The sequence below is a fragment of the Euphorbia lathyris genome, chromosome 2 (genome assembly GCF_963576675.1).
Source record: "Euphorbia lathyris chromosome 2, ddEupLath1.1, whole genome shotgun sequence".
Taxonomy (NCBI): domain Eukaryota; kingdom Viridiplantae; phylum Streptophyta; class Magnoliopsida; order Malpighiales; family Euphorbiaceae; genus Euphorbia; species Euphorbia lathyris.
In genome coordinates, this window is record NC_088911.1 from 6,403,154 (window position 1) to 6,414,855 (window position 11,702).

At 32.3% G+C, this 11,702-nt stretch overlaps 2 protein-coding genes across 2 annotated transcripts; both read left to right on the plus strand.

The window, feature by feature from the left end:
* Positions 1-3,325: 3,325 nt before the first annotated feature.
* Positions 3,326-5,108, plus strand: LOC136217663 (cytochrome P450 76T24-like). Its single transcript, XM_066004278.1, has 2 exons — positions 3,326-4,210; positions 4,437-5,108. Exons 1-2 carry the CDS (start codon positions 3,335-3,337, stop codon positions 5,028-5,030), a joined length of 1,470 nt encoding a protein of 489 aa, XP_065860350.1. The 5' UTR covers positions 3,326-3,334; the 3' UTR covers positions 5,031-5,108.
* Positions 5,109-8,682: 3,574 nt separating this feature from the next.
* LOC136216633 (cytochrome P450 76T24-like) lies at positions 8,683-11,139 on the plus strand. Its single transcript, XM_066003183.1, has 2 exons — positions 8,683-9,060; positions 10,546-11,139. Exons 1-2 carry the CDS (start codon positions 8,683-8,685, stop codon positions 11,137-11,139), a joined length of 972 nt encoding a protein of 323 aa, XP_065859255.1.
* The last annotated feature ends 563 nt before the right edge of the window (positions 11,140-11,702 follow it).

Here is an 11,702-nt window from a genome sequence, read left to right on the forward strand (position 1 = left end):
TCTTACCTCAGTCTGGAATCGCTCCTGCAAATCAGAGGTATTAAAATTAGTAGCAAGGATGAAGACAATGATAGTTATCGTTGGTCTTTGACAAACAACGGGGCTTATTCTTATAAATCTGCTTTTGAGGCTTTTAATCCAGGATTGGAAACTACGCACCCTGAGGTGTGGAAGACTATTTGGGCCTTGAAAGTGTCTTACCGTATTAGAAGCTTCCTGTGGCTTGGCGTTAAAAATAGGCTGCTTACTAATTCTGACAGAAAAAGAAGGCATTTGGTGGAGTCTGGAGCGTGTAGTAGATGTAGAGGGCATGAAGAAACCTTGTGCCGTGCTCTTAGAGACTGTGCTAAGAGTATAGAGGTGTGGAGAAAAGTTCTCCCTATAAGTGTGCTTCCTTCTTTCCTTTCCCATTCTGATCATGACTGGTTTGTTGATGGGGTTAGTGGAAAGCTTCTGGCTGATCTAAAGCATGGTGTTATCTTATTTGTGGTTGTATGTCATCAGATTTGGAAATGGAGGAATGAGGAGATTTTTAGAGGAGAATCGTTTGTTATTCCTAATGTTTTTTATTTCTTCTCTAAAAAGATTTGGACTTTTGTGGAGAGTTTCAAAGAGGACTCCTTAGCTAGGGCTATCCAGAGGAAGGATGTCCATCTCTTAGGCTGGTGTAGGCCGAGGGAAGGCGTGGTGAAGGTTAACACTGATGGCTCTTGTCTTAAGGACGGGGGAATTGCTGCTGGAGGGATTTTGAGAGATGATGGTGGTGGTTGGATTTCTGGTTTCTCTCAGAATTTGGACATGGGCTATTCCTTTTATGCAGAGCTTTGGGGGATTTTTTCTGGCCTTAGGCTAGCTAAAAGTCTGGGTTTGAAAAATCTTCTTGTTGAATCTGACAACCTCGAAGCTGTCAGAATGATCTCAGAGAATAATGCTATTTGTTTGAATAGCAAGAATTTAATCAAAGGGATTAGAAGGATTTGTTCTTCATTTGATTCCCTTAGTTTCTGCCATATTTATAGGGAGCAAAATCGGGTGGCGGACCGTCTTGCGGCTGAGGGTCATGTCAGGATGTTGGGTCTCTCAATCTTCTCTTCTCCTCCTGAGTTCATCTCGTCTCTTCTTTTGGATGACATGGTGGGAGTCAGCTTTCCCAGGCTGATCCCGGGTTAGTTTGTTTTTTCTTTCCTTTCCTACCAAAAAAAAAATCAATTTCAAATAAACATAATTAATGAACATAATAAATGAGTTGTTCGTGAGTGAAGTTTATGAACAGAATTCACGAGCTACTCGCGAGCAAATCTCGTGAGTAAACTCGTGAACAAGCTTGTGGCTAGCTCGCGAGTAGCTCATTAACAAGATTTCGAGCTTGAGCTCGTCAAATTTCTAACAAATCGATCGTGAAAATACTAAGATTACGCTCCGCTCGACTCGATTATATATATATATATATAGAGTGATGTTAGTTGAATTCCATTTTAATACACGTGTGTTTTTTCTATAAAAGCCTACAAACAATTTTGATATTTTTGGACAAAGCATTAATGAGAAGTAACGTTAAAAGCTTATCTTGCCTTGAATTTCGGCTTTTAAGGCAAATCCTTAAGCCTAACCCATTCTATGTGTACTTGAGCGGGTTCGGGCTGGATCAGATGAATTCTCAAATGTACATGTCCAAGTCCAATTCATGAGAGACGGAGCGTGGGTGAACGAGCATGCTCATAAACACATGTCTAAATTTCATTAACAAATATAGTTGTCAAGTACTTAAGGTCGGAATATGTTAAGAAACCATTTGACCTAAAAAATAGTTTAGGGTCAAAATTCTAACCAATTCATTAGTTAATGGAGACGATAACATTCTGTATGTTATCACATTAGAACATCTCCAATACAAACAACTTTAAAAGTGGATATTTTAACTCAAATCTTGGTTATCTTCAATCTCTATAGTAATTTTTTTTTCTTAATCCATTGCTCCATCTTTTATCAAAAAGGATATATTTTACTTTATTCATTTTCGTATAATACATTTATTAACCCGCAAATAAATAAAATGTTCATGTTATTCCGATAGGGTTTGTACGATTTTCGTGGTCATGTTCACGACTTACGAGTAATTAATGGTGACATTTTAAGAATAATAATAAAAGGATTAGTAGTAGTACGATTATTTATATCAACACAGTTATTCAGTGTTCATAGTTAGGACTGAAAGTGAGAAGTGAACTCAAACTGGTGGATCTATCCAAACGGACAACCTTCCCCCTTCTTGTCTGCTAACTCACCCTGCGTTCCTCCTTCATGTCTACGGCTCGATCGCAAGATTAGATTTGGTTTCTAAGGTGGATTGGTTGAGGCTATTTCATGGTGTTGAAGTTTAGTGGATTCGATAGGTAGATTGAAAGAGGAAAACGGCTATTTCATCGCGTTGAAGAGGAAAGCGGCTATTTCGTCGTGTTGAAGAATGTTTAGTCTCATATCTAGGGTGAATGATATATTTGGACGGTTGACATTCTATATATTGACTTTTGGGTTTTTTTAGCTACAGTCTATGAGACACTTTCAAAAAGTGTTATTAAAAAAAGTGTTGGCAAAGACGCATTCTTTTATATTGAAATATTGCATCAACACGATGTGCCAACCGTTGCCCTCTCAAAATCGGCAAAACCTATGTTTAATTCAAATATACAAGACTGTATCAAAGCTTATCTCTAACTAATTGTATATTTACAACAGTAATCTTATCACTATAATGGATGAAATGTAAAACAATATAGTTTTGTGTGTACTTTGATTTTGTAGGTTTCAAAATTATGTAGTTTTATGTTAAATCCAATTTCAAATAAACATAATTAATGAACATAATAAATGAGTTGTTCGTGAGTGAAGTTTATGAATAGAATTCATGAGCTACTCGAGCAAATCTCGTGAACAAGCTTGTGGCTAGCTCGCGAGTAGCTCATTATAACAAGATTTCGAGCTTGAGCTCGTCAAATTTCTAACAAGTCGAGCGTGAAAATACTAAGATTACGCTCGGCTCGACTCGATTATATATATATAGAGTGATGTTAGTTGAATTCCATTTCAATACACGTGTGTTTTTTCTATAAAATGTTACAAACAATTTTGATATTTATGGACAAAGCATTAATGACAAGTAATGTTAAAAGCTAATCTTGCCTTATCAAGTTATTGAGTTGTTAGCAATAATGACAAAAATAAAAATAAATGTTTTGATTGGGACATATCCAAACCCCATACTGTATGTTTTGATTGAGTTTCCTCTTTCCATTATTTAAGCATACACAGAGAGTATTTTATAAAACTCAACTCAATGGATTATCTGAGTATCCTGTTAGTATTTTCCTTCACATCAGCAATATTCATCTATGTTTTCAAATCCAAACCCTTCTCCCTTCCACCCGGTCCGACACCGTTTCCGATCATCGGAAACATATTAGAAATGGGAATAAATCCACACCACTCTCTCACTAATCTCTCTAAAAAATTCGGACCTTTAATGACACTCAAATTAGGAACAATAACAACCATAGTCATATCTTCCCCTGAATTTGCCAAAGAAGCATTACAGAAACATGACCAAGCCCTATCTAGCCGAACCATCCCAAATGCTGCTCTTGCACATGACCACTACAAGTTCTCAGTGGCATGGCTACCTGTTTCAGATCAATGGAGGAGCCTCAGAAAAGTCATGACCATAGAATTATTCACATTGAAAAAGTTGGAATTAAGCCAGAATCTTCGGCAGAAAAAAGTGCAGGAGTTGTTAGGGTTTGTGGGAGAGAAGTGTAAGATTGGGGAAGCTGTTGATATTGGTCAAGCTGCTTTTACTACTGTGCTGAATCTGATATCCAACACCTTCTTTTCTATTGATTTAGGGAGTTATGATTCTGATTTATGTCTGCAGTTTTATGAGGCAGTTGTTGATATAATGGAAGAAGCAGGAAAGCCTAATGTTGCAGATTATTTTCCGTTGCTTCAGATGATGGATCCTCAAGGAATTCGGAGGCGGACGAAGATTTGTTTGGATGTTTTGTTTGAGAAATTTGATGGAATTTTCAGAAAGAGATTGCAATCTTCATCCAGAATAGTTGAGGAGAGGCAAGATCTACTTGATTTCCTTCTTAATATGAGCCAAGAGGAAAATGATTCTGATTTGAGTCTTGTTGAGATAAAGCATTTGCTTTTGGTGAGTACTTTCTCTCTAATTTTTGTCATCTAGATGACACGAGACTGCCATCTAGCTGACTGAAACGACACGTGTTAGCTAGGTGACAGCCACCACCTATCCTTTCGATCAGCTGTTTATTATTTTTAGATTCCCCTTTTAGAAGGGAATGGGGAAAGAAGTGTCTTCATCTTGCCCCATTTGTCACCTATTTAAACAAAAATTGATGGTCTCTAATTATCTGTAGGATCTTTTCGTAGCGGGCACCGATACAACTGCAAAAACATTAGAATGGGGAATGGCAGAGCTACTTCGTAATCCCGAGAAGCTTTTGAACCTCAAAAAAGAGCTTAAAGAAGTAGAAGGAGAAATTCAAGAATCTGATATTAACAAGTTGCCTTATCTACAAGCAATAGTTAAAGAAATCTTTAGATTGCATCCGCCAGCTCCATTCTTGGTACCCCATAAAGCTGAATCCGATGTAGAGATTGGTGGGTTCAAGATACCAAAAAATGCACAGATACTTGTCAATGTATGGGCTATGGGAAGAGATGAAAAGATATGGGAGAACCCGGATAGGTTCGAGCCAGAAAGATTTTTAGCAAGCAAAATTGACGTGAAGGGAAGAGATTTCGAGTTGATCCCATTTGGAGCAGGGAGAAGGATTTGTCCAGGTTTGCCATTAGCGCATAGAATGTTGCATCTAATGTTGGCTTCTCTCGTCCACTCATTTAATTGGAAGTTATCACATAGCGTTCAACCAAATGAATTGGATATGACTGAAAAGTTTGGCCTGTCACTCGCCAAAGCACAACCTCTACTAGCTATTCCTTATTTATGAGACTTGTATTACCTTTCATTTTAATAATATTTATTGATGTTCTATTTATAACTTTTTTTTGGATAAATAATTTGTTAATCCCTACATTTTTACTTAACACATTGTTTAGTTTTTGTTTTTAATAATACAATATTTGGTCCTTAACACTAAAAAAAGAGCTTTTAGTAATGAAAAAAAAATTGTTATTTAACAGTCCAAATACCCTTAGTAAAAACTTTTAATAAGTGGAAAAGTCTCTTATAAATCGTTGTTAAACGTTACCTTACTAATTGTTTTTAGTAACGAAAATGAGTCTGCTTATTATCAAACTTATAATAATGGAAAATGCACCATTATTAATAAATGTGTAAAATAATTAATTATTCGCTTATTAAAATTAATTAGAATAATATAAAAAAAACTTATTAAGAACGAATTTAGATGATTAAAAAGCCCCTTATTACAAACTAATTATAGTGATTAAAAACTCTTATTAAAATATATTATTAATAATAAACAAATCCCTTATTAAAAATAGAGATAAGGTACCAAAATAGGTCTAAGGTTTTTGGAGAAGTACCAATTTAGGCTCAACGTTCAAAATAGCACCATATAGGCTTAACGTATACAACATAATATCAATTTAGGCTTAACGTTTATAATATAGCATCAATTTAGGCCTCACGTACAAAATAGCACCAATATAAGTTTAACGTTTACAAAATAATACGAATTTAAGCTTAACGTTTACAAAATATATCCAATTTAAGCTAAACGTCACAATTAAATTAACTATATTATATTCTTTTCCTATTAACTTTATATGTTATCTTTTTATTTAGTTCTATTTTCTTATTTATTATAATATAATTAATTAGTTTTCTTGACAATTAAAACCTTATATTTGTTTTTCATCAACCATTCCATGACTCCTAAATTACATGGCTCATGTAATATATGCAAACTAAAAGTAATTGAATATCAAAGTGAGAGGAAGTAAAGGAGATACTCTTTCTAATTTCTAAGATAAACAATAAATTTGGATGATCAAACGAGCTCTAATAGGTGAAAGTGTTTCAAAAAGTACGCGCTTCTACAACTTCAAGTGATGGCCATCGGAGCTGATATGGTGGTCTACGTTGAGTGGTAGTCACACAGTTGAATTAGGGATTGTGAGTAGCTCGTGCAAAATGAGCAACGGTTGAGAAATTCTGAGAGGAAACAGTTTCAACTAGGATTTTGGTCTGAAATTTTGGAGCATTTAACGAAAACCAAATTTGAGGAGAAAACGATTTCCCTTATGGTTTTGATTTGACATTTTGGAAGGGAAACGGGGAGCTAGAAATGAAATTTGAGGATGGAAACCTAATTAGTGTTTCGCGGTAAAGCCAAAACCTTTTATTAAGTGGTTTGTTTGTTACTGTTCCAAATAAGGGGTTTTACTTTTTGCTATCAAAAAAATTTAATAATGGGTTTATTTGTTACCATTACAATTTATAATTATTTACATTTTTTCTAAGAGTTTTACTTTTGCTATTAAAACGTTTTAATAAATGATTTATTTGTTATTATTACGATTAATAAGTATTTACCTTTTTTTCATATAATTATTAAACGGTTTTAATTTTACTAAAGAAATAAAAATAAAAATATTCTAATTTATAGTGAACTAATAAGGGAAAATTTTAGCAAAATTTAACAAAAAAAAAAAAAAAGTGTTTTGCTAATTAGTAGTATATTAATAGAATTTAACATTATTATATGTATGAAGAAACATACTTTTAATAAGTGCATTTTACATCCTTACTAAATTTTGCATATTAGTACTCGTTTTTTTTTGTAGTGTAATTTTTGTTCTATTCAACAGTTTAGTTCCTCAAATATTTAAATTATTGAATAGATTAGTCCCTCTGTAAGAGACTAAACTGTTAAATAGAACAAAAATTATGAACTAAACAATATATTATAAAAAATATGAAAACTAAATAAAATGTTAGGTAAAAAACTATAGTAACTAATAAATATGTATATAAAATTCTTATTTTATTTTATTTTAGATATTTAAGTTGTTAAATATTAATGTCCACAAATCTATTATTTAATATACTTTTCAAAAAAAAAATCTATTATTTTTAATATATGGACATTAATTAGATATCTTACGTCCTTATCAAATATTGGGTGATGTAACAATTCACAATCACTACAAGAAAACAATTTTTTTTTGTGGGGAAGAAAAAAATATATATATATATATATATATATTTTTAGAAAATACAATAATAAGTAGATATGAACCCTGAAAAGCATTTAAAGTTGAGTTTTAGGTTTGTATATACATTTGCCTCTTATTTTCAGAGTGATGATAGTTGAATTTCATTTTAATACAAGTGTGTTTTTTCTATAAAAGTCCTACAAACAATTTTGATATTTATGGACAAAGCATTAATGACAAGTAATGTTAAAAAGCTAATCTTGCCTTATCAAGTTATTGAGTTGTTAGCAATAACCAATTAATGACATATATAAATGATAAAATTAAATGTAAGAGTTTTATTTATTTTATTTATTTTATTTTTTTTTTGAGAAAATGCTTGTAATTTCATTAGATGAAAATAGAAGAACAAATACAATAAGCAAAATGTAAAAACCTTACACGAATTACATGCTAAAACAAAAACAATATCTACAAAGGGATGAAAATGACTACAAAGAGCAAAAAGAAACCATAAAAGACATAAAAAATACAAAACAACAATATATTTCTCGTAAATCCAAATCTGTAGAGAGACATCTGCAATCCAAACTTCATCCTTTAGACCATTCCGAATATTTCTGAGTCCTTTTTTGTTGCAACCATGTAGATTTATTGATTTACGGACAAGATAAACCATTTTCGTTCTTGCTAAATCTGAAAAAAGCATAAACGATAGAATAATAGAGAGCAGATATAATTAGACGGATAAAGAGTTCCGATGAAATATATGAACACAGACTAAAAAAACAATAAAAAGAAATATAAAAATCTAACCCCATGTGAGGAGGAAGAAGGAAGATCCTTCATCCTCCTCAAAGTAGATCAACAAAATAGAAAAAGAGAAGAGAAAGGAAGAAGAAATATTGGCAGTTTTTTTTTTTTTTGTTTCTGCAACTTTTGGAGAGGTTTCTGTAAACATTAGGGTACCATGAGAAATTTTACAGTACTCCTGGAGTAATACTCCCGACTAATTAAAATCGTTTTAAATCCTACTACATGGACATGATTGGTGGAAAGAAAAACTATATATGCATGTGTCAGTGAATTCATTGATCCGGAGTATTTCTCCATTTTCCATTATTTAAGCATACACAAAGAGGGTATTTTATAAAACTCAATGGATTATCTATGTTTTCAAATCCAAACCCCTCTCCCTTCCACCCGGTCCGACTCCGTTTCCGATCATCGGAAACATATTAGAAATGGGCATAAATCCACACCCCTCCCTCACTAATCTCTCTAAAAAATTCGGACCTTTAATGACACTCAATGTTACGTCCGTGTCTAAATTTCTATGGAGACTTCTAAGTATTGATTATGATCTTTCTACGTCCGATGTCAATTGAGGTGGTATAGGGTCGGGTGTGACACTCAAATTAGGAACAATAACAACCATAGTCATATCTTCCCCTGAATATGCCAAAGAAGCATTACAAAAACATGAGCCGAACCATCTCAAACACCTTCTTTTCTATTGATTTAGGGAGTTATGAATCTGATTTATGCCTGCAGTTTTATGAGGCAGTTGTTGATATAACGGAAGAAGCAGGAAAGCCGAATGTTGCAGATTATTTTCCGTTGCTTCAGATGATGGATCCTCAAGGAATTCGGAGGCGGACCAAGATTTGTTTGGATGTTTTGTTTGAGAAATTTGATGGAATTATCAGAAAGAGATTGCAATCTTCATCTAGAATAGTTGAGGAGACGCAAGATCTACTTGATTTCCTTCTTAATATGAACCAAGAAGAAAATGATTCTGAATTGAGCCTTGTTGGGATAAAGCATCTGCTCTGGGTGAGTACTTAATTTTTATTTATCTCTAATGGTCTTGAGTCTATAATATTAAACATCTACTGTTTTAAACTGGACGATACTATGAACCAGAACTAGTATTGGTCTCAAATGATTTTGCATCAGCAGTTGGAATGATGTGGCATTATCTAAGTGGACGACACTAGTACTAGTTAAGGTCCATTGTAGAAATTTTCAAACCGAATAGAAATTATTTGTCTCTGTGGGTGATTCATTCAACCGGGACGGAGAATCCCCGTTTATTTTTCCATAGAATGGGATTGGGGAAACAAAATTATCTCGATAACATGTTAGAGATAATAATAATAATAATAATAATAATAATAATAATAATAATAATAATAACTATTCTTATAGGACGGAGTGAAGGAGAGAGGTCCTCTCTCCCTACTCTAGGGGCCTCGTATAATTTATATGGATTTTTAGATATTTGTTTTTATATGCTAAAATACCTATTTGAAGTGTTGATTAATTAATTTATTTTATTGATTAAATCTTTCAAATTGGTATGTTAAGTTTTTTTTTTATCAATTATTTGTTAACATATTAAGCCTCTGATCTTTTAAATAAATATATTAAATTCCTGATCAATTAATTTTTAACACATTAAGGTGTTGTTTGATAAAACTGAAAATTAAGTGCTGAAAAAATAAGTACTGAATTTTAAGTGATGAATATTATAAGTGCTGAAAATATTGAATGATATAGCTTTTATAAAAATATTAGTAGATAATGTTTAACTTAAAAGGTTAAGTTAAATATTTTGACTTATCAAAATAAGTGATTTTTAACTTAATTAACCAATTTAAGTGGTGGAGAAACAATCGTTATCAAACACACTTAAATTAAATAAGTGCTTAACATTTTAATTTAAGTAATTAAGTGTTTTATCAAACAAGGCCTAAGTCTTTATTAGACATGTCAAAACATTAATGTTTCTCTAAAGTAAAATAGTTAAAAATTTATTTGGTGTGGTAATATATATGTTAATTGACGTGTTAAAAGAGCTTCTAGCCTTCTTGTTCACTAAAACAATTTTGACGTGTTAACACATGTTGGTGTTCCATTTGCGTTAAATAAAATTTGAATCACACACATAAGTGGATCATCCAAAAGGAGCTTAATATGTTTTAAAAAAATAATGATAAGGAGTTTAATGTCTCCATTTAAAAGATTGGGCTTAATATGTTCAATAAAAATGAAATTGAGCAGGAACTTAAATATGCATTTTTTCTTTTTATATTTTGTAGATTGATGTGTTACTTATGAATTGTGTGATTAATGCATTTTTTTTCTTTTTATATTTTGTAGATTGATGTGTTACTTATGAATTGTGTGATTAATGCATTTTTATTAAATATACTAATATTTTATAGACTATATTATCTAACTATATTATCTTCATCTTGCTTCATTTGTCACCCTATTTAAACACAAATTGATGGTCTCTGTTGAATTCATCTATAGGATCTTTTCATAGCGGGTATGGATACAACTTCAAAAACATTAGAATGGGGAATGGCAGAGCTACTTCGTAATCCCGAGAAGCTTTTGAAACTCAAAAAAGAGCTCAAAGAAGTAGAAGGAGATATTCAAGAATCTGATATTAACAAGTTGCCTTATCTACAAGCAACAGTTAAAGAAATCTTTAGATTGCATCCGCCAGCCCAATTCTTGGTACCCTATAAAGCTGGATGTGATGTAGAGATTGGTGGGTTCAAAATACCAAAAAATGCACAGATACTTGTCAATGTATGGGCTATGGGAAGAGATGGAAAGATATGGGAGAACCCGGATAGATTCGAGCCAGAAAGATTTTTAGCAAGCAAAATTGACGTGAAAGGAAGAGATTTCGAGTTGATCCCATTTGGAGCAGGGAGAAGGATTTGTCCAGGTTTACCATTAGCGCATAGAATGTTGCATCTAATGCTGGCTTCTCTCGTCCACTCATTTAATTGGAAGTTATCACACACCGTTCAACCAAATGAATTGGATATGACTGAAAAGTTTGGCCTGTCACTTGCCAAAGCACAACCTCTACTAGTTATTCCTTATTTCTGAGACTTGTGTTGCCTTTCATTTTAATAATATTTATTGATTTTCTATTTATAACTTTTTTTTTGGATAAATAATTTATTAATCCCTACATTTTTACTTAACACATTATTGAGTTTTTGTTTTTAATAATATAATATTTGGTCCTTAACACTAAAAGTTCAAATACCCTTAGTAAAAACTTTTAATAAGTGGAAAAGTCTCTTATAGATCTTTGTTAAATGTTACTTTACTAATTGTTTTTAGTAACGAAAATGAGTCTGCTTATTATTAAACTTACAATAATAGAAAATGTACCATGATTAATATTAGTTTATAATAACACAAAAAAAAACATTTATTAAAAATGGATGATTAAAAAGTCTCTTATTGCAAACTAATTATAATGACTAACAAACGAACTCCAGCTAGTGAAAGTGTTTCAAGAAGTACCTACTTCTCTAGTTTCAAGCGATGGCCACCGGAGCTGATGTGGTGGTCTGCGTTGAGTGTTAGCGGTAGAGAAATTCTGAGAGGAAATAATTTCAATTAGAATTTTGGTCTAAAATTTTAGAGCATTCAAGTGAAAC

Excerpts from the sequence above, each read along its gene's own strand:
- LOC136217663 (XM_066004278.1), top strand. The coding sequence starts at position 3,335 with ATGGATTATCTGAGTATCCTGTTAGTATTTTCCTTCACATCAGCAATA. Across the intron at positions 4,211-4,436 it reads AGATAAAGCATTTGCTTTTG|GATCTTTTCGTAGCGGGCAC; the intron begins GTGAGTACTTTC and ends AATTATCTGTAG.
- LOC136216633 (XM_066003183.1), top strand. The coding sequence starts at position 8,683 with ATGCCAAAGAAGCATTACAAAAACATGAGCCGAACCATCTCAAACACC. Across the intron at positions 9,061-10,545 it reads GGATAAAGCATCTGCTCTGG|GATCTTTTCATAGCGGGTAT; the intron begins GTGAGTACTTAA and ends ATTCATCTATAG.